Consider the following 22,891-nt stretch of genomic DNA (forward strand, 5'->3'; position numbering starts at 1 on the left):
GCTACACAAGGGCAGGAAAAAACCCGGTGTCTGATGTCAAAAGCCAAGCCTGGCAGCACAGCAGCCCCAGCCAGGAGGAAGGGGCTTTCTCCCGGGGTTTTCACTGTGGGAGTTATCCCAGTAAATTCCCGGGATACAAGCCCGGTGGTCCCGAGCCACTGAGCCCCAGCTGCAGAAATCCCGCTCTCCCCGCTGAGATCCCAACACCTGGATCAGCTGGGGTGAGCTTGGGGCAGGCATTCCTCCAGGGAATCCTTACAAGGTGGAATTTACGCCACAGTTTCCCAGGGATCCTCAAAATGTGGCCCCCCAGCAACGAAAGTCCTCATTCCTGGTGCCACACAACGGCACAACAACTTAGTAATTTCAATTTCCCTACAGTGCTTACGTGTTTAATAATATATCCATGTCATGCTGACGTCATGTCACCCGAAATGCACACTCCAGGTAAATTACCAGCTCTAACAACACACAAATTATGCATCCCAGCATTAGTCTACTCGGAATTTCCAGGAAAAAACAGCAATAATAAATGTTTAATTCCACTCCTGTCCCCGGATGGTGCTTTGTAACAGTAATTCCCAAGAGAAACAAAGTGGTTCTCTGGATATTTCATTATTTTTAGTTCCCCTCCACCACTGAGTCATTGTGTCCTTTCCTGCTGTTGCTAAATTAACTTCCTCTCCGGGCCGGGGGAGGATGAATCCTGACACAATAAATGGCAGACAATAAGGAATGTCATAGCCCAGGGGGAAGGATGTGGTGGTCAGGAGCACCAGCCTGCACTTGTGACCAGTCCCTGCATCATCCTGCCCTCAGCCATCCGAGGGGGATGTTCCAGTGCCTCCTTCCCAGCTGGCTGAGAGGCTGAGCCCAGCCCTGCTGTGCCCCTGGTACCCACCAAGCCACCCCTCTGCAACCTGGCAGCAAAGCCACCCCTAAGGGCAGGAAGGGGCACAACCAAAAGTGTATCCAGCCCTTTTCACCTGCAGTTTTCAGGATATTTTATCCCCCATTCCAGGTTTCAGGCCAGCCCCGCTCTGCCCTGCCCTGGGATGCTCCAGGGCCAGCTTTGCTGATCTGAGCTGATCCCACAGAGCTGGTCCCAATCTCCTGTGAAAATCCTGCTTCCAGCAGCTGCCTCATTCCAGGCAACGGGAGAAAACCCAGGCTGCTTAAGAAGCCCAGCTTGGAGCCCCTGTAACCACTGCTGAGGTACATCTGGTGCCCTCCTCGGTGCCAGGACCAGACCCAACCCTGCCCCACCAGCAGAGACACAGCCAAGTTCAATTCTGGATACCAAAACCACGAGAGAAATGAATTCTGGGGTCGTTTCAGCTCAGGGATCAGACCCTTTGCTGCCCAGCCCCTTCCCCACCTGCTGCACTGTGGCCACTGTGTCTGCTTGAAAACAACCCCAAAAAAGGAGGATGGGAGCAACACTCCAGCACTCCATGCTGGCATCACTGTCCGTGGGGTCCTCACACACAGATCCCACCAGAAGGAAACCGCTCTCCACGGGCACAGCCACCAGGGCAGCTCCTCCAGCAGCGATGCTGGAGGGGGACAGAGCCTGCTTTTCCTTTTATAGCACCGAGGGAAAGCTCAGAACAGGCAGATCTGGAGCAGGTCAGCTGAGGTGTCCCTGAGGGAGGGAAGCACGGGGAGCCAGAGCCACGGGGAACACTCAGGATGGGGATGGCAGCACTCGAGTCGTCCTCAAGTGAGGTTGGGAAATAGGACACATCAAGTTTTATGTGCTTTAAACATGCCTGGGTTGCTTGTGGACAGGGAAGCAGCTAAATTTAACTCTGCTGTGCGTTTGTCATGTTGCTTGAGTCAATAAAACCCCCTCCACGCTGGGGTGGACTCCACTGGGGGAGGAATCACCCCCGTTCCTGTTTGGGATCAGCTCCCAAACACCTCTGGATACTGAGTCAGGAGAGGAAATCCCTGAATTCCCAGCACATTTCAGTGAAAGCCCTCTGAGCCCATTCCCTGGAAAAACAGTGTTCATGGCCTTGGGGTACCTGGGCCAGGGTATGGAGGTGGATTCCAGGTTCATGGAAATCTCAAGTTGCCAGAACTGTTGGAGAGAGGCTGTTTACAAGAGCATGGAGTGACAGGACAAGGTGGGAATGGTTTTAAACTGAGAGCAGGGTTAGGTGGGATATTGGGAAGGAATTCCTGGCTGGGAGGGTGGGCAGGCCCTGGCACAGGTTGCCCAGAGAAGCTGTGGCTGTCCCTGGATCCCTGGAAGTGTCCAAGGCCAGGTTGGAGCAGCCTGGGCTGGTGGAAGGTGTCCCTGCCCATGACAGGGGGTGGAACTGGATGGGCTTTGAGGTCCCTCCCAATCCAACCCAAGTCTGTGATCCTATGATTCTACCTCACAAAACATTTATTTTAATGTAAATGCTGGAATAAAACTCCTCTGAAGAGTCCCATTCCCAGCACAGCATCCTTCCAGCACAGTGCAAAGCCCAAGGCCCTGCAAACTTTGGGATGAGCAGGACCAAGCCCTCCCTCTGGTGCTGCTTCCCTGAGCTTTCACACACTCCAAGCGCTCTCCACCCACGCTGCAGAGCTTTTTTGTGGATCTCTGTCTCACCAAGGCCCTCCAGCCTCACATCTCTGTGACAAAGGCCTTATTTCATTGTCACTGCTTTGGGATGCAGGGGCAGTGGCACGGGGGTTCCTCAGCTGTACCAGGCTGTGCATCCCTCCACGGGCAGCCACGGGCAGGGGGCCAGGCCAGCAGCTTTCCCAGTGCTCCACACTGGGTTTTCATGGCATCTGAGGTTTTTCTCCCAGGCCTGTCTCTTGGGGTTACATTCTGCCCTCAGAATTTGCACTCACTTTAATGAAAAACGTGATGACAGCCTGGCATTTCCACAGCCTACAAAACCCTACAGAGATCAAACAAAAGCAACCTAATAAAACACCCCATTCTTTTCTTTTCTCTTCCTTTTTTTCTCTTTTCTTTTTCTTTTTTTTCTCTCTCTTTTTCCTTTCCTTTCCTTTTCCCCTTTCCTTTTTCCTTTCCTTTCCTTTCAATGAGGCCTTCATATTTTAAGATTGTGAATTTTATGGATTCATTTCTATTCACCACCTGGGAGTGGTGGGTGCCACCCAGCCTTGCCTGCTCCATCCCTGGGGCACCCAGCCTGACCTGCAACACCACCAGCACCTCCTAATCCATAGGAACACCAGCACCCCCCTGACACAGATCCTTCCAACAGACCCCTCTCAAGAAAAGCACCCAAGCAGAGCCAATCCCGCTGCCTGCCCCCAAACCACATCCCAGGAAAACCCTCAGGGCCCGAGCAGGGCACACCACGCCCTCTCTGACCCACCTCAGAAGCGATTTCTAACCCAATAAAATCTCATCCTTCTCCTCAGATCTCGTTTTCTTGTTAATTTTCTTCGCACGTGTGGAGCCTGGAAACATCTCCCGAGCGACTGAGCCGCCAAGCAGATACCTCAGCCCCTGACTGGTGCCAGAGCACGGAGCCAAACCCTGTTCCCACAGGCAACTGCCTGTCTCAGGCACAGGCACTGGATGCTGGGTGGGGGGGGTTGTCTGCTTTTAAAGGAGAAATTGAGAAACCAACCCAAGGAGATGTTTCAGACACATCATCGCCCACTCGTCAAACAGCGACGAAGAACGTGGATAAAGAGCCTGCAGAGCCCAGTCCTGCTCTGGGCAGAGATGGATCCGTCAGGCAGGGCTGAAAATACACATTTACAAAGCAAAGCGAAGCCCTGGCTGAGGCTGTGGGCCAGCAAAGCCCAGCTGATCCACACAGCCAAATAAAACCTTCTAGTTCCATGTCAAAGCCTGGATTTGCAGGCTGGACTTTCGTCCTGCACCTCACAAAACACCCCCTCAACGTGCACGAGCTGATGGTTTTCTGGTCAAGCTGCAGGAGGAATTGCAGAGCCCTAAGCCAACTGCTTGACACGGGGAAATAAAGGGGTATAAACAGGAAAAGAGACACAGCTCAGAGAGAAATCCACGGCACGGAGAGAGCAGCAGCCTGTGAGACTCCAGGACGTGGTCATAGGAAAGATGCTGGGACAGACACAGCAGGGAAGATCTGGCCTAAATTTAAGCAATCCACCTGCCTTTAGCCACATCCAAACCCCCAGGAGGGCCCACCTGCACTTCCCAGAGCAGCAGTGGCAGCTCATTTATGGAGGGATGGAGGGATTTGGGGGCACACAACACAAACTGCCTCCTCTTCCTCAGCACCTGCCCCATCCCCAGCACCCTCCCTGCCCCAGATCCGGCGTCCCAGCTGTGATCTGGTGTCACCAGAGTTTTTCTGCCGAATTCCTTCAAAACAAACACGTTCCCAAGTTTTCCCATGCGCTGCCTCACTGCTCCCTTTGATTTGTTTTTCGTTTATTTAGCAGCTTCAAAGCGAGGAGGGGAGCAGATCACACACTGCCACCTCCTCCCCCCGGGGGCAGGCAGCCACCAAAATCCCATCACTGCTGGCTTCCAGGCTGATCCCAAACCCGGGATTGCCAGCCACAAAAGGATTAGAACCCTGCCTTTGGGATAATGGCTTTGGGAGGGGGCTGGGGTTGCTCCTAATCTCAGAGGAAGGGTTGGAAACAGATTGTATATGAAGACATGGATTTTTTTTTTTTTCTCCTCGGATTTCTGTGTTTTCTGGCTGGTTTCACTCTGATATTTACTGGTTTGGAGGAGAGGAACCAACCCATAAACAAGCAGGGGAGGAGAGCAGAGCGAAGCAGCAGCACTGCAGATAGAGCCAGTGCATGAGCACACAGGGATCCTGGCCAGGCCGGTGCCGCAGCTCAGCATCATCATCACCACCATCATCATCATCATCACCATCATCACCCCTCGCCCACCACCACGGCCCAGCTTCCACCCGGGAAACAATGCCCAACCTTTAACCCGAGTATGCTGGGAAAACATCCGCTGCTCCCAAACAATGGCACCATTTATCCAGAGCAACAGGCTCGGAGCTGCAGGGAAAGCAGCTCCCCTAAAAGGGAGGCTGAAAAAAACCCCCCACAACTCAGTTTTTGTTTTTTTTTCTTTTTTTTCCTAAAGCAGCTAAAAATAGAAATTCACTTCCAGAAGCATTTGCTAGGCTGAAAATATTCCGTGAAAAAACCCTTTCAGCTCTTCTGTCTGCACATACAAATGTTTTGTGTATTTTCCCTTTCTGATGCATTTTGCAGTGTGAGGCGTTTTGTTGTGAAACACAGAGTGAAGTTTGACTAAAATGAGGTGGGGGTGGGAAAACCAGGATAAGGTGGTGCGCTGGGCAAGGCCCTGTTTGCTGAGGGTCCAGGAATTCCAGCTGGGAATTCCTGGGAATGGGTGTTTTGCAAAACAACACTGGATGCACACAGGAAAACGCATTTCTCAGCATCGCCGTGGCGGGGGGACAGATATTTGTGCCTTTAATAATCCGCCTGTGCCATCGAGCCCCTAAACGAGCCATCGAGCCCCTAAACGCGCCCTTTCCCGGGCAGGTGCACCCACCAACACCCACCCTCTCTTCAGAGGGAAACGAAGCCACAACAACAGCCCATCCCAACTCTCACTCGCCCCACTAAAATAATCCTGATGCTCCCCAAACGCGGGGTCGGTGCTGCCGCCCCCACGGCCCCAGGGACCTCCCACCCCCCAGGGGTGGGGGCGGCCGTGGTGGATGCTCAGACGCAGCAATTCCCATCCCCCAAAACCAACACCAGTTCTTACGGAGATTATTTAGCAGAAACCACGACCCACGAGCGGGCTGCAGCCCGACAATACCCATCCTGCGGGGCAGCTCTGCCGCCTGGATCAGTGTGGGAAGCGCAGGAAATGATATTCTGCTCGAAAACTGACATCACTCTCCTGCGGCAGCTCCGGGAGCGCGAACCCGCAGGGAGCGGCTCCATCCAGGCAGGAAGGGATGCAGGCAGGGAGCGGGATGCAGGCAGGGAGCGGGATGCAGGCAGCGAGCGGGATGCAGGCGGAGGGATGCAGGCAAGGAGTGGGGTGCAGGCAGGCAGAGGGATGTCGGCAGAGCATCCCCGACCCCGCTGCGCCCCCGAGCATCACACGGCGAGCACAAAAGCCCCGTGGCTGCTCCGGCGAGCCCCGGGGAGAGGCGAGGCCGGAGCCCACGCTGCCAAGCCGCAGCCCCCGAGCCCCCCCGGCTAGAACGGGGCTGGGGGTGCTGCTCGGGGCCGGGGGGGTCCAGGTCGCGCTCTCCTTACCTGGTAGGAGCAATTTTCCTGGTGAACCATCTCGGTGCATCATCCGCCGCTGCCGCCCCGCCGGCAGCGCCCGCAGCCCCGGCGGGGGAGGAGGAGGAGGAGGAGGCCGGGGAGGAGGAGGCTGCAGCCCTGGCCAGCCGGTAAGATGGATGCGGCCGCGCTGCTCCGCCTGCGCAGCGGCCCCGGGGAGCGCGGGGGGGCCGCGGCCGGTCCCGCCTCCGCCCGCACACGCAGCGCGGGGGGGGCCGGGCAGGGCCGGGAAAGCCGCGACCCTCCAAGGGGAGAGGGGGGAAAAACCACCCGAACACCCGCCCCGGCCACTGCGCTATGGGAAAGGCTCCCTAAACATCCCCTCCAAACACCCCCGGGCGATGCTGCGGCTCCCCGCGAAGCGCCCGGGCTGCGGGAGCGGCCCCGCGGGTGATGGATGGGTGGATGGATGGATGGATGGATAGACGGGTGGATCGCAGTGCGAGGCACCGGCTGCCCGAAGACACCTCCGGTAAGAGTGAACAGACACCTTCCTGCTGCCTCCTGCCACAGAAATCCGGTGCAGGATTTGCTGGGAGAGGCTCTGCCCTACATTCCCGGCTATTTATACCTTCTGCAGCCCGCAGCGAGGGAACGGCAGCTCTGCCACAGCACCCACCTGGGCCGGGCCCCCACCCCACACCCGACCCGCTTTGGGTCCAGGGAAATCCACGGGACAAGGGGAAACGGCCCCAGGTTGAGCCTGGAGAAGTTCAGGTTGGATATCAGGAAAAATGACTTCACTGAAGGAGTGGTGAAGCACTGGAACACGTTCCCAGGGAGCTGGTGGAGTCACCGTCCCTGGAAGTGCTCAAAAAACAAGTGGATCCTTCCCAATATAGTTTAGTGGGCTTGGAGGTGTTCAAAGATTGGAACTGATGATCTGGGAGGTCTTTTCCAACCTCAACACGAACCCCCACAGCCCCAGTTCACAAGAGTTTGGGGCTGTTCTGGCCCTGGCCATGGCTGGGGACGAGGACACAGCAAGTCTCATGTCCAAGCCCTAATTTTGGCTGGACACAGCCCATCCAAGGGGCACAAAAACACCCAGAGAGTGACAGGGTGTCTCACCCCATGCACTGGGCACTCTCACCCGGGCAGGCACCAGCCCCTTTGGTTACCACTAGCAGGAATTCCAGGCCTTGCCCTCCCTCCCTTAGGCAAATAGTGCTTTATCCTGCTGCCAGTCACAGCTGCAGGGACGCACATGACTGTGAAATCCAGACACACTTGCTCGCAGAGCAGCTCAGATTTGATTCCCCACACCAGATGTGCCTCTAGAAAAAAAAAAAAAAAGGCCTTTGTAGGATCATCGCTCTGCCCCAGCTTTTCCAGCTCTCCCAGTTTCCCACCAGCACAAACAGGCTGCAGCAGCCGTGGGTGGGTGGATGGAGAGTCCCCAGAGTCCTTGTGCAGCTGGGACACAGATGGAGAGAAGCCCCAGACCCTCCTCCACAGTGCCCTGTGCCCTACAGAGGGATGGCTTTCCAAAAAAAGAATAGATATTTCCTTTGAAAAGAAAAAAAAATAATATATTCTGCATGAGTTTCTAAGAGAGGATGAAGACATGCCTGGTTTTTACTGCACAGAATCCCATTCAACTACCTTGGTAATAGAACATGTGGTGCTGTTTCCAAACGTTAAAATAGAATTAAAAGCAAACAAACAAACGAAACCCCCAAAACAAAACAAAACAGTTTTAAATACAGTATAGATAATAAAATAAATATAAATTAAATATACTGTATAACCTTGGGCCTGCTTTGGAGAAGCATCTGTGGCGAGCTAAAAGCAGCTCCCTGCATTACATAAACTCTAATGCCATTTGTTTTGTGCATCACAAGGAAAACTCCCCCAAATATTCCCCCCACACACTTCCCACGTGCTGGTCTATCTATAACAGTGGTGACTCAGAGCTGAGCCCAGTGGGGTCTGCACCAGCCTCCCCATGCCCAGGGCTGGTGAGGCACGGGGTGAACCCTCCCAAGATATTTAACAGCTGATTCCTTTGGGAAAATGGCCCCAGAGAGAGAGCCACGTTCCCAGCACAGCCACCTGTCTGCAGCTCTTCCCTCCAGGATGAGCCTGGGATGGAGGTGCAAAGGGCCTGGGATTATCCTCAGCCTCTGGATTTGCTCCTCTGCCCCGGATCCGTTTGCATTATCCCTGCAGAAATGAGGTGGGAAGGCAGGCAGTAATTACAGCAGGGAGTGATTACACCCAGTGAAAGGCTCCCTCCTGGCAGCTCTCCAGCTGGGTCACTGGGAAACTGCTGCTGGAGGAAGGCAGGGAGCACGTGCTGCTGACATCCTTGGAGTCACAGCCCGGTGGGAAGCCCCAGGAGACCCCCTGGGACCCCCAACAGCCCCTTCTGAGCTGGGCAGAGAAACCCAGGGGGTACCAGGACACAAGGAATTCCATCCCGTGGCACAGGCAGCAGCATCCCTGCTCCTGTTCCCCAGGGACACACAGATCAAAACCACACAGCTTTCCCAGACACTCAAAATCTCGCAGTGAACAACAGGATTTCATTAATTATCCACCTGCAGAAGGAGAAAGCACCTGGAATCTCCAATTCTGGAGGAAAAACAGGTAATTTCTGATTCTCTGCACATATATTTAGGATTTTTTTTTTTTTTTAAGCTTCCTGGCACATCCCAAGTGCTGTCCCTGTTTCCAGGGAGGCAAAGGCAAGCAGAATTCCCCCCTCCTGGCAGGCTGTCCCTGCCTGCCCCCGTCCCAACCTCCTGCTCTCCCTGGCTGCTGCACCTCTGCCCCAGGTCCAAGGAAATCATTAACGGGGCAGAGGGAGGAACACGCCGAGGTTATCAGCCCTCCCATCATCGTTCCCGCCGGGGAAAACGCTCCTTCCAAAGAATAAAGCCGCGAATCGAAGCCAAACCCTCCCGTTCCCAGCGCCGGGGAGAGAGGGCAGCCGTGGGAGGGGAGGGAAGGGAGAGGAAGGGAAGGGAAGCAGCCCGGATTACTCACAGGGAAGCCGCAGCCAGCCCTTTTCCTGACGTGTTTCTCATTTCTCACTGTCCCACACGTTTATTTTTACACACACGTGTCGTGCTCTGTGCCTAAACCCCGCCAGCTGCGGGGACCGACACAGCCCTGCCCTCTCCAGCGGTTCTGGGAGGGGAAGGAAAAGGGCAGGAGGGACCCGGCATTCCTGCTCTCCCAGGGAAACACCACAAAGGTTTTCCCGCCCCACAGTCATCCCTCCAGGGGCCCTTATCAGGTGGGGAAGTTTATTTTTCAGGCTGGGATTGGCCAACCCATCTGGCTCCTACAAAAGCCAGGCTGAATTAACAGGCACTTTTTTTTTTTAAAGTTTTGGGTTTTTTTTCTTTCCCAAGTCTCAAAATAAACGTGTAAGCAGGGAAAAACGAGGGAGGAGCTGAACACCTGGGAAAATACTGGTTTGATTGTCATAGAATCACAGAATGGCTTGGGTTGGAAGGGACCTTAGAGATTATCTAGTCCCAAACCCCTGCCATGGGCAGGGACATCTTCCACTAGCCCAGGTTGTCCCTCCACCCCTTGTCCCCAGTCCCTCTCCAGCTCTCCTGGAGCCCCTTTAGGCCCTGCAAGGGGCTCTCAGGTCTCCCTGGATCCTTCCCTTCTCCAGGTGAACCCCCCAGCTCTCCCAGGCTGTTCCAGAGGGGCTCCAGCCCTTGGAACATCTCCGTGGCCTCCTCTGGGACAACACCCCACCCCAGCACAGGGAGATGCTCCTGCTGACCCCGAGCCCCTGGACTTGCCCAAACACAACAAGCTCGCAGGGAACCAGGAATTAAGCACAGCATCCCAGGATTTCAGCTTTAGTTGCTGATGATTTCCTGGGAGTGATGGATTTAGCTCCTCTCTAAGCCAAGCTAAAGCTTTCCCAGGGTTTAAATCCAGCAAGAAAAATAAAGAGAAAAGAGATTATTTTTAATCAGTTAATACTCGACATCTGCTTGAAAGGGGAGTATTTGTTTGGATTACACCCGTGGATAATGGTTGAGACTATTACTTTTTTATTTAAGGAAGCTGATGCTGAGGGGTTTTCCATCATTTTGGTTGTGTTACTCTGCCCTATGAGAGGATAAACCTCCAGTGATTTAAGAACCCAATGTCCTTCCCTTTTCCATGCCCCTTTGACTTCCCTGGAGGTTTCTGGAGTCCTTTCCAAGCAGCACCTTTACAACTGTCCCTAGAAGAGAACAGGGGGACCAGCAGATTAGGCTAAAAATACATAATTCATATATTCAGTAGTGGAAGGGGTTTGGGACTAGATAATCTTGAAGGTCCTTTCAACCCAAACCATTTGAAGAATGGTGAAGAATTCTGATACCCATCAGCTCCCCAAACCATCTGAAATCTTCCATGAAATATTCCCAGAGAGCTGCAGCTTTATAAATATTGACACAGAATAACTAAAAATCGTTACAAGTGCGAGCTGTGAGGAACATCTCCATCTGATCTCTTTGATATCAAATTTAATGGGAGTTTTTCACTGCCCTAATAACCCAGTTCCGTGTTTTCAAATCCACGGTCAGCACACGCAGCTCACAGACAAGTCCCCCCTCTATCCTTCCTCCCCCACTTATTTTACTTATTTTCCTTTTTCAGATATTAAATTTGAAAAGACATTTAAAAAAAAAAAATAAAGCTGCTCTGGCTCCATTTGAACAGCAGCAGAGAGAATTAATATGTTTTTCCATGAGTAAGAGAGAAGAGGGAAAAAATGGCCTGACAAGAGAGAGATTTTCCCCAGGAATTATGTGGAAGTGTTGCTGAGTTGGAGGCAGGTACAGAAATCCCACATCCCATGCCCAGCACTTGGGAACTACTAAGCCACTGGTCTGGGGCCAAAAGTAATTTCTGGCTGAAATATTAAGCCCTTTTAATTGTGGCAAAATCCCTGGAACTCCAGGCAGGCAGAGCAGCACAACCTGCATTTAAATACAGGTGATTAATTCATTTTTTTAGCGTGCTGCACTCATTCCACCCCACAGCAAGGATGAGGGGCTGAGTTATCACTCATAAACAGGGCTCTGACCCCACGGGAGCCAGGGGGCAACATCTGGGGTGGGGATGGGATTATCCTGCCGTGGGTTGCCTTGAGGTCACGCATCCCTCCCCATTCCCCTCCCGCTTTCCAGTCGGGACCAGCTGAGAGGGTTTATTTCTGGGCTGGCTTTATTTTACAGCTCATTAGAATTGCAAAACGGGGTGATAAAAGCCCAGAGCAGGGACCTGCAGGCTGAAGGATAAACACCCCACTGTTACAAACTCACTGGGCAAACTGAAAAGTTTCCTTTTCAACCAGAGGCAAAGCCCCTAAATATGAATATACCGGTGCAAACAGGTGTGTCCTTTAAACTCTTCCTCAAGAAAAGAGCGAGTTTGCAGAGACAAACCTTCCTCTGAGTCAGAAACTGGGGATTTTTGCCACAGCTCTGAAGGCAGATCCCCATCATTCCAAGCTTACTGCCAGGAATCCTTCTTTTTGGGGGAGTTTACTTAATACTGTGCACACAACCCTCCCCAAATCAATAATCCTTCAGAGAAACTCAACCTCTGACACTGCTGAGATGGGGGAGGTTGGGAAGGATGTGATGGAGCAAACACAGGCCCATGAGAGTCCAGCTCCTGCTTCAGGTTGATTTTGAATTTTCAGCCATTAAACAAACAGCTGTAAAGCTGATTTTTTTTGTCAGTTTGCCTCCCAACCCCACTGTCAGTGGAGAAAGGAAAACCAGTAATCCTCTTGTGCTGCAGCAGCCCCGGGGGCAGAAAGCTGATTACCCTTAATGGGTATCACTGACAACCCCAAAACCAATTCCAGCAGCGCTAAGAAATCCCATTCCTGCTCCTTCCCGACACCAAACCCAGCATTTAGAATAAGACACGAAGTTATCCCTCGTTGGTAGGGCAGGCACAGCGAGCATGAAGCTGGAAAAAGCTAAAAATAACAGGATAAGCAAGGGTGGATCCCAAGTGAGCCTTATTAGTCATGGAACGAGGGAGCCACGGGGCTGCTGCTGGTGGCAGAGCAGCACCATATAAGAGCAAGAAAACACTCTTGTCTCTTAAAGCTCATTTTTTCCCTTCTCCTGCTCTACCTCAGGCATTCTTCTCCTCTTGTTCTGGCAGCCTCCAGCTCCTGCTGATAACACGGGGTCTTGTTTTCTGCCAGCCTTTACACGGAATGAAAGATCATTTTGAGGTGATTCACTTTAAGGTGGCTGCTGGAATCGGAGCAGTATTGACAGCCAGGCGTGTCAGGGGGTTGTTAGAGGTTGGGGGTTGGATTTTTTTTCTTCACTTACACCATCTTTGTGTCCAAATGGAGCGTTTGAGGGGAGTGATGAAGTTCCTGAGGGCAGAAAGGCCCAGCAAGAGCAGCGCTGGCTCCCAGAGGATTAATTTGGATGAGCACAAAGGGGAAGGTGCAACTTGCAGATCTCTCTTGGGATGAAGCCACAGGACAACAGAGGGATAAGTAAGGAAGACATTCTTGCCAGGGTGAGGCCCAGAGAACCTGGGGCTGCTCCATCCCTGGAAGTGTTCGAGGCCAACTCGGAGCAACCTGGTCTAGGGAAGGAGTCCCTGCTCAGTGGAACAGGATGAGCTTTAAGGTCCCTTCCAACTCCAAGCAGCCTGTGATTCCCTGGTATAAACACAAAGGAACACCAAAGCTCAGCCTGCAGCTTTCCAGCACCTCCAGTGTGAAAACCCCTGGGAATGCTCAAGGGAGCAGGACTGGGAGCACCACGGGAGTCACCCTGGCACATCTGCACTCAGTGTCCCCTTGTTCCTGAGCCCAAAACCCAGAGAATTACTGGTTGTTCCCATGGCAGGGGCTGTCTCCTGAGCTTCTCTAAGCATCCCATTCACCCAGAGCAGCCCTCTCATCTCCAAACCCCTCTTGCAGCAGGACTGATGCACACACAAAGCGTTCCAGCTCCACTGTAATTTTCCAGTTTAAAAGGAATAATGATAATTAAGCAGTGAAATAAGGCTTCAGTGCTTCAACACTCCTGAAGACAAATGGAAATAAAGAAGAGAAGAGAGCAGTGCTGCACATAAAGCTGTGTCTTGGCCCAATTTCAGCCCCTGCAGATGGCCAGGGGAGCAGCAGCACTCGTCCCATCCCGGGCCCTCGCACAGCCTCTGCTTTTAATGCCACTTTAGATTTCTACCTTTCATGTTAGGGAATTAAACCCACCATCACAGCCCTACATCAGCAGGGCAGGCTCTAGGAATAAGCCCTGCTCCTGCAAACAAGCCCAGGGATGCTTTGGCAAAGCTTCAGGAACTCCTCAGCAATCAGGTGCTGGCACAACCTCGGGCTGTGCCATTGAGCACAGGCTGTTCCTGGCCTCAGATTCCCTCTACAGACAAATTGGAGATCAGATTTCTGGGTTTTACCAAACTACCAGTGCAAAGGGAGCTGGGGAAAGAAAACCCCAGAGCAGGTGGTTGTGTCTGTGCTGGAGAGCTTCTCTCCACCAGCTCTTCTGGGAGCTGCCAGCCCAGAGCAGAAGGATCATAAATGACCTTTTAACATGGAACTAAAGCCACAGGCAGTTTGTAAACCAGACTCGTGGCCACTGTTTGCTCACAGCCACTCACCATGACATTGTTGAGGTTGGAAAAGCCCTCTAGGATCACTGAGTCCAAGGCCACCACTGCTCCACGTCCCCACACCCACAGGGCTTTAAATCCCTCCAGGATTAAACACCCGAGGCAGGGGAGGAGAAGGAGAGGGTGGTGGGAGCTGTGGCTGCTGCAGCACAGCAATTACAGCTCAGAGGGACAAAATAAAGTCCCCCAGCTCTCAGGGGTGCTGTGCTGGGAGCACAGCAGGGCTCTGCTTCCCCACAGTGGCTGTTCTCCAAGGAACACTCATCTCCAGGCTGGAAACAGCGTGTCCAAGGCAGGAGGATCCTTCTGGTGGCCTTCCCTGGGGAAAGTTTATTTTCCAGGAAGCTGTTATTTCTCCAGCAGGCAGGTGCTATGTTACATGTTTGCTCACTTCCCTCCATGTGGATTAATGTAACAAGCAAAAAAAAAAAACCTCACAAATCCTCTTCCTAAAGCTACAGTTACTGAGTCACCAGCACCTCATCCCAGGGATGAGAGGCTGCCCCTTGGGAATCCAGGCAGGGTTGGATCCTGACCTCAAACTTTGGTTTGGTCCAGGGCAAAACACGACAATCAGAGTCATTAACACTGTTAATTGTTATACAGACACTGCACTGGCTGTGAGCTCCAGCCTTCCTAAAGGAATTTTAGGATTTTGGGAGGCTGCAGCAGCTCTCCAGCACCTATTATTTGTCTCAGCACTTTCAGTGATATAAACCTTCAGCTAATCCTACATCCAAAGCTTGTCATGAGGATGGAAATGTATGGAGAATGAGGCAGGAGGGGCTGCAAAGAGCTCTGGAGAGGGTGGGAGTTTGGAGCCAGGATCAGCACCACAAAATCTCATCTTTCACCTTTACATCAAGCAAAAATATATATATATATTTACATGGCAGTGTGGACACTCCAGGAACTTCAAGGTCCATTCCAACCCCTTAATGTTCTATGATTCCATCTGCAAATGTGGGAAACCCTCATCCTCGTGTCCTGGGGACAGCCTGGAATGGCATTTCCTGGGAAACAAGGTTGGTTCCTCCAGCCTCTGTGCAGGGAGGAGGACTGGCCAAGCTCCCAGCACCTATTTTGTCCCATCTAAACATTATTTATCTATGGAATTATTTGGTCATTGGGGATGCAGTTCAAAGGAATTCCAGGAGAAGAGGGGGCCAAGGCCCTATCCAAAGTTTGCAGGGACCCTGATTTTCACCTACTCTGCCCTTCCCAGAAGCAGAGGCTTGGAAAACGTCCTGGAGATGTGGTTTTTATTTTTTTTTCCCAAGGCTCCAGGATGTTTCCCTGCTGCTCCCAGGTGATCCAACAGGAATAACAAGCTGGGAGCCTTCCCCCCAGGAAAAGGCACAGCCAGGAGTTGGGATCATGCTCTGAAAACGAGGATTATTGACTGAGGAGGCAGCAGAAGAAAGGCAAGGCCAGCTGGAGAAATGCTAAGCACTTGGATACTCTGCATTAATGCAAATGCACAGCACAGAGGATTCAGGGTGGGAAAATCAGTCACAGATCAATCATTTATTTTCTTCACTACCAGGAACAGTGGCTCATCAAACACCTCTCCAGCCAAGGAGCCAGAAGGGAGGGTGACCACCCACGACTCAGGAGCACCAATCCTGCCATTTCCCCAAGTCCCTCTTTAATAAATCCAACGCGGGAATTACACGAAATAAAAAAAGTTTAGATTAAATTTTTAATAACTCACTAAAAGCGTCTCGGTTCCCCACAGGCCACACACCCCAGCAGCTTTTGTGTGCATAAAGAATTGAGCACTTTAATATAGTCCTCTTTTATTTTTTACCAGCAGAGAGGGGATTAAATCTCGGCCCAGCACTTCCCTTTCCTCCCTGACCCTTCCAGATTGCAGCAATTTCCTCCAAAAAACTCACATTTTCGCTGTACCAAAGGCCCAGAGCAGCTGAAACAAATGCCCTTGGTGTGATTCTCTCATCTGAAGGAGATCTACAGATCCCTGGGCTGCAAAACCCACGTGGGGGTGTAAATGAGACCTCCCAGGGAAATTTAAACACCCCAAAATGATCCAAGTGCTGGAAGAAGCTGGAATCCCTCGAGTTGCTGATAATTGCAAGAGCAAAAGTCATTTTCCACCAAAGCTGTGCCGGATCTGGACTGGTTTTCAGAGCCAGGTCAGAGTGAGAGATGGCAGGAATATTTTTAAACCTTTTTAGTTCTACCTAAGGAAACTTCTCTCACAAAAGCAGAATTATTTGCAGATTGAACAGACAAAATAGAGCAAACTCCGGTGGAGGAGAACCAGAGACCACTGGCAGAGGATGGGGAAGCAGCCCCTGATCCACAGGAATTCCTGGATCACAGTGGCCAGCCTTGGAAAACAATGAGCTGATCAGAGGATGTGATTATTTTCAACGGTTGTTGGGTTTAGAAAATAAAAACCCATTGTAAGACACTGGGAGAACCTGAAAAATCAGATTTACACCCAGTGCTGATTATACCACACTCAACACAGGAATTTTATCCTCCTCCACAACAGGGTTTCCCCTCAAAAAGCATCATAAAACTCTTTTTTTTCCTTTTTTTTTTCCCCCACAAAACATGAAATGATGCTCCTTTAAACCTCCTCTGGGCTGCAGCACCACATCCTGGCCCTGCTGTAAACACAGGAACTCCCACAGCAACATCTATAACCTCAGTTGTTAAAACAGTCACCAGGCTGAATCCTCCTGCCACAAGAAAAGGAAACGTTTTCTTTCACGGGGGGGAGGTCATTTGGTGTCCAGACACGAAGTGCTTTGGAGCTCAGAAAGGTGATTTCACCTTCCCTGGTAGAACAATCCCAGGTTCTCTCCTGAGCATTGCTTGGCTCAGGTGCTTCAGGAGGAGCCAGGAATGCCTGGGCTTTTTCCCACTGACCTTAATTTACTTAATTTTTTTTAGGAGCAGGAGAAATGATGCCCTGGGTACAGTCAGAATCCAGTCATTTCTCTCCAGTTCCCACACAAATTTCAGAAAATGACCAAGTGTTGCACTTGATTTTCTGACCAGTTAAAGCAGAGCCACCTCAAATCCAGGCAGAGAGGAATATGGAAATAAATCACAGGAATTCTTGCTGTTCCTATCCCTGCTAAGCCAATTCTGCTGGTAATAAACACACTCTGTGAGGGTTTGGGTGGTATTTGGAGCATTACTTAGAATATTTAAATAAGACTTCCAGCAGAAAGGTCCCTGAGCAACAACTGTCACCGTTAGTTTTGGAGCCAGGATGACCCTGGAATTTGAGTGCTCCTCGGCAGAGCTGCAACTGTGCTTTGAGTTGCACTGAAAACCCTCTTTCCATACAGTTTTAAACACCCTCTGCCTATAACTCCCCCCTCCACATGCAGCATTTTGCACAGTTCCAGGTGCCACAGACACCCCCTCCCACCCCACTGCCAGGCTCTCCATCCACCAGGTTTTACACAGCACAGGTCAGTGGTGAGAATTAAACCCCCAGCACCTCGCACTTCTCACACCTAACAAACATGCAAGAAAGAGATGCCTAAGCACATAATTATTATCCAGGCAAATGAGCATTCCTGCTGCTGTTTCCACCCAGACACTTCAGACTGAGTGGGAATTGGAAGGAGGTGCAGCAGGGGAGGGGCAAAGGGCTCCAGAATCCCTTTGGTTCGGGATTCCACCAACAAAATGACGTTCTGAGACATTAAAAATTTTGATTGGCATAGAGACTCTCACTGGAAATCCCTCACGTTTGCTACTTACAATGCCCAGTACCAAAAAATATTAAGTTAAAATAGACCCTTCCACAGCCAGATCACCAATATCACCCCCCAGCCCTGCACAAACAACACAATCAGTGTCAAAATAACCCAGCTTGCTCAGCTTTTCCTGGTGATTTCCACATCCCAGAGGAACCATCCACTTACCAGCCGACTGGGAAGCAGCGCCAGCTCGCAGGGGTCCATCACCCAGAGGAGTTCCCATCACAGAAACACCCAAATAAAGGAGAATCACCCATCAGACAGGCCCCAGGTGCTGCCACCCCCTGTGTTCAGCACTCCCCTCCCTGCAAGGCTCTGCAGCAGCAGTGGAAATAAAGCTTTTGCTGGGGGTTATTACTGGGTGTGGGGGGTTTGCCTGGCCTGGTTTGGGAAGCTGCAAACACACCTCTCTCCAATCTACGTAATTACCAATGCAAGGAACAAGAACTGTGAATTCCTAGCGGTGTTTTCTGAGCCCAGTGCCAGGGCAGGCTCGGGCAGGATCATTAACACCTCCCCAGCCTCCCCTGACCTTTGAGCTGGGTGGAACGTGGCCAAAGTCCCACAGGTCCCCACCCCGGGGACGCTGGCACTCGGCAAATCTCTAGTTGGGCTGAAATGATGGCATTTTCCACGGGCAAAAGGTTTGTTTTCGTGTCAAAGCCTTAAAACAAATCATTGTGCCCCGAGGAACCTCCTTCGTGATGGCTTCGCCTTTCCTGCCTGGTGCAGAGTTAAATGGGCAGAGCAGGCAGTGAAAGAGCTGTCAGGTGGACAGAGAAGGTCCTGCTGGGCCCCCCAGGCTGCAGGAATGACAGGAATGAGATTTCCTGCGAGGCACAAGTTTGATTTTTGGAAATCAGCGTGTCAGGAGTTAACGAGCTGACAGCTCCTGTCTGGGGAAAATCGCTGCCAGGCATCACAGCCCCGGCTGGTACTCCCTGCTCCCAACACTCCCAGCCAAGGCAACATCTCACAGCAGCTGGGGATGAAGAAACCAACACTTCAGGAGAGCTCAATCAAGCAATTATTGCTTATTTGAAGCGAGAGCAAACTCGCTGCCAATCTGTTTGCTCCCTAAATGCTGGCCCAGCACTCCAAGGTGGACCAAAGCTCTCCATCCCAAGGGTCTGTGCTGGATCCCAATCCATGCTCCTGACAGCCCTGCTGCACCAATCCTCTCACAGGGCTTTAACAAGCAGTTGTTGGGTGGAGAAACATCACTCCTGGCTCCATTTCTCTCCTCCCCCTTTCCAACCTGCTCTGCACATCTCCCCTTCCATGACAGCTGCTCTGGCCCAGGAGCACCAGACCCCTGGGCAGTTACTGAGTTGTTTAAACACTTCATCCCACACTGCAATAAATGCTTTGAATTCACCTCAAACTTTCAGCAGCAGTGAGAGGAGACACCAATAAAGCCACAGGCAGAAGAAACAGATCTTTACCTGGTCCATCAGTGCCACCCCACCAGCCTCTGGCATCTCCTGGTTTAGCCCTTAAAGCCTTTCCATGGAATCATTAAGTTTGGGAAAGCCCTCGAGGACCATCAAGTCCAGAATCACTAAGGCTGGAAAAGCCCTGCAGGACCACCAAGTCCAGGTTAAACAGCACCACCACCTTCACCAGCAGCCCATGGCCCCAGGTGCCACTCCCACACCTTGGAGCACTTCCAGGACATTTCCAGCTGTTTCCAAAAGCAGACCTGAAACTTTTCCAGCCCACGCCTGGTGGGTTTAGGACTGTCAGCACCAGCTCTGGATCTCCTTTTCTGCCTTTCAGGGAGTGCTCTGCAGACCTTGGTGGGCAGCTGGAGGCTGATCCCACCCAGCTCTGGGCTGAGCAGGAGCACCGTGCCCACCTCCACCAGCCCGAGACAACCTCGAGGAGCAAATAAGTCAGAAGGGAACAAATTTAAGTTCCTAACACACTGTAAATGTTGCCTGGGGCCAAGTGACGTGTCTGGACACGGTACTGATGCGGGACCTGCAGTATTTACCTCCAAAGTGACCAAACCAACGGGCACCAATCTGTCTCCGCAGCACAGGCAGGAACATTCTAGTGAGGAAAAAGAGGCTCCAGCACACCCTCACCCCCACAAAAGGCCTCTGCAGGAGTCCTGGAGGCTGCAGGGACAAGCTTTTATCACCACTGCCCCCAAGAAGCTTCGTGGGCAGCACAATTCCCTCAGCAGTGCCACCACTCCCCAGCCTGGCACGAGCACCCGAGGTCTCTGCGAGGGCAAGTGGGGACTGCCCGAGCCATTTCCCCTCCTGCCAGTGGTTTGTTGGTTGTTTTTTTTTCTTTAATTGACTGTGGAATTTGCAGATATTCTTCTCAGACAATACAGCCTATTGATTGTAATTACCATCCTCGGAGCTGCAATGGGAAGAATATTAAAACCATTAAGGCTGATTTGGATTTTATTGGAGCCATTAGCAGAGCGGCGAGCGGGGCGTCGCTGCCTCCCCAGCACCTCCCCAGCTCCTCAGAGCCATAAATCATCTCGTGGCACATTTGCTACTGCTCTGGAGACAGCCAGCAGTGGAGCAAAGGGGGAAAATTAAAAAAATGGGAGGGGGTGGGTTCATGCAGCTGGCTGATGAGATTGATCCAAGCATCTCCGTAATGAACCTGCTGAGCGCCCACTGCCTTCGAGAACAGATGTGATTTCTTCTCTTAGGTGGAGTCCAGAAGGTTCAAGAGGCATCTAACACAACCCACTGGGCTTGTGGCTGCTTGTCTGCCCGAGTGCAGCTCCAAAACCAGTCCTTTCACCTTTATTTGGGTGAAAAAAAGGAAATATTCTCCATTTCTCGACACCATTTTCCCACCTCTCCCACGGGGACCCTCCCAGAGCCACCAGTCCCTGGGTGGCATCACAGGAGCCCACACCTTGAGAAGAACGTGCCCATGGATGTGGCATGGCCAGGATGGACAGATCCCAGCCCAGCACCATCCCAACCCAGCTGGTCCTGGGGCTCCCTCAGCAGCATCACTTCATGGAGCTGTCAGTGCCAAGCAGCGTTGCCAACCTCTTCCAAAATGTCCTGGCAGGAGCCTCTCAGCCCCCATGGCCCTGTCTGCAAGCTGAGCAACCAGCTTTGGCCCTCCTGCCTCGTCTGTGCTGGGAGATTGCATCTGGAAGCTCAACAACAGCCATTTCCATGTGGTTAATATTCCCTCTTTCCAGCCTTCCCAGCAACTTGGGGCAGATCTCTGCACCTACAGATGTGACTGAAGGTCCCTCACCAGCTTGGATGATGTCTAGTCCATGGGAAGTGTTCCCAGCCTCTCCTTGCATGTCAGCCCAGATCTTCCTTGCCTGGAAAACCTCCTAAAACCATCTTGGAGCGTCCTTAGAAGTGAGAACTTCCTTCCCCTGGGACTCCAACACGGCCACTGTCCCTCAGCAAGGACTCCCACGGGTCACTGTGGGCTTGCAGGGACACAGCACAGGTCACTGCAGGCCTGTGGAGCACCAGCAGCTCCCAACAGGCTGGGAAGGTGCCAGCCAGGGGCAGGGAGGAGGGATGGAGCAGCCAGGGCTCCTCTCCTGTCAGCCAGCACCACGTGTGACCCCACAGTGAGGGGCACAGCACCAGTGGGCACCAAAGCTGAGCCCAGACACGTCACTGCTGTCCCCCTGCAGTGACCTCTGCCCTGCCTCCTCCTGGAGCACCATAAAAGCAACTAAATACAGGTACTGGCAGCAGAAAGGACTCTCTTTTCCTTAACAAAACATCCCTGCTGGATTCCCTGAGCACGTAAAGCAGCCTGAGAAACACTTGGGCTCAGAGAAGCAGCAGCTTTCACATCCCATCCCTGGTGAGTGAGGAGAGGATTTCAGACCACACCAGCCAAGGCCTGTACCAGTGAAATTTCCCTTTTCCTGAGATGTTCTGCAGCCGTTGGAGCAGCCCAGTCCACCCTCTCTGAACTTGCTTCCTGGCTGCTTTCACTCCATGATTCCCGTGTTTACAAACACTCTGGGCTTCCAGCAGGGCAAGGCAGGGTTTTGTTATAAACAGCAAGACACTGAACCGCAGGGAAATGTCAAGGGCAGGAAAAACAAAAACAAAACCCGAGGTCTTGCTCTTCAGCCTGGTTTAGCCTTGAAGGGATTGAGTCCACGCAGGGGAGCACAGCCCAAACGGTGCAGGAGGGGCAGGAGGTACCCTGGGGGCATCAAACACCCCTTCTGAGCCAGCCAGGAGGGGAAATGTCCCTTCCCAACAGCCCCTTTCCCTTTGATCCAGGTGGGAAGCGGAAGGAGCAGAGCTGGAACATCTCCTCCTCCCCGCTGTGAGCCAGGGAAGGGCAATCCTGGAGCGAACACAAGGATGGGAAGCAAACCAAGAGCTTTCTCAGGTGCCTCCAGGACAGCCAGTGGGGTGGAGGGAAGTCTCTCCAGTGGAAAACTCCAGTTGCTGTGGGTGTGGGAGAACCAGCAGCTCGGTCCTACCCACAGGAGATGCTCCCGAGGTGTTGGGCTCCTCGATTCCCAAACCTGGGTGTCCATCACCAGCTCCACGTGCTGCCAAGGAGCGCCTGGTTAGCACAGCACTGCAAACCCCGGCTCCCTGCAGGACAAGTCAGGGCGTGAGGCAGCGTGATTGCCTTCCAGAGCCTTTGTGCTGGCAGGAGGGAACGGCAGGATGGAGGAGGAAAATCCTCACAGAGGTCAACAGGCAAAATTCCTCGGCTGACAGCTCACCTGGAGGAGCACGTGCCTGGAGGCAAAGAGTTTCCAGCAGTGGGTGCTGCCAGCAGAGTTTATCAGATAAGGCTGCAGAAAGGAGCTCCCAAAACCACAAAAATGAGGTGGGTATTTTTTTTCTTGACGCCGAGTTTCTGCACAAATGGCTGTTAATTAAGGATGTTACCTGTCAGTTCCTCGGGGGCACTGAGGCTGCAGCGTTCAGGCTTTGGAAAAAAAAAGCACCCTTGCGTGGCAGCAATCCCACTCATCCCTCGGCTTACTCATCGTGCCCGGCACCCACCCGGATTTGTCACCAATTAGTTGTAATTCAAGGGTTTGGGGGGGGGGGGGAAATCCCCACCTCCCCGAGCTCGATGACTTCACAGGAAGTAAAAGGGCTGGAACGCCTTTTAAAAACCCTCAAAAATCCAGAGGCAAGGCTGGAGGGTCTGGCTGGGCAGGCACACACGGCTCATCACCCGTTCCAGCGCATCCCAAGGCTCCTGCCGAGCTTCCAGGAGGT

The 22,891-nt window shown here is 52.5% G+C and overlaps 1 protein-coding gene across 2 annotated transcripts in view; it reads right to left on the bottom strand.

The window, feature by feature from the left end:
• Nucleotides 1-22,891, bottom strand: part of SCHIP1 (schwannomin interacting protein 1) — a 49,491-nt gene that overhangs the window by 10,071 nt on the left and 16,529 nt on the right. The window contains exon 1 of one of the 2 annotated variants that reach the window (XM_050308735.1): nt 6,250-6,395. The exons of the other annotated variant lie outside the window; for it this stretch is intronic. Within the exon in view, the coding sequence (XP_050164692.1) occupies nt 6,250-6,279 (30 nt within the window). The 5' untranslated portion in view covers nt 6,280-6,395. Of the gene's footprint in view, nt 1-6,249; nt 6,396-22,891 lie in introns of those variants that run through there. 2 annotated transcript variants of the gene reach the window in all.

The sequence above is a fragment of the Myiozetetes cayanensis genome, unplaced genomic scaffold (assembly GCF_022539395.1).
Source record: "Myiozetetes cayanensis isolate MyiCay16 unplaced genomic scaffold, myiCay2020 scf13, whole genome shotgun sequence".
Classification (NCBI taxonomy): domain Eukaryota; kingdom Metazoa; phylum Chordata; class Aves; order Passeriformes; family Tyrannidae; genus Myiozetetes; species Myiozetetes cayanensis.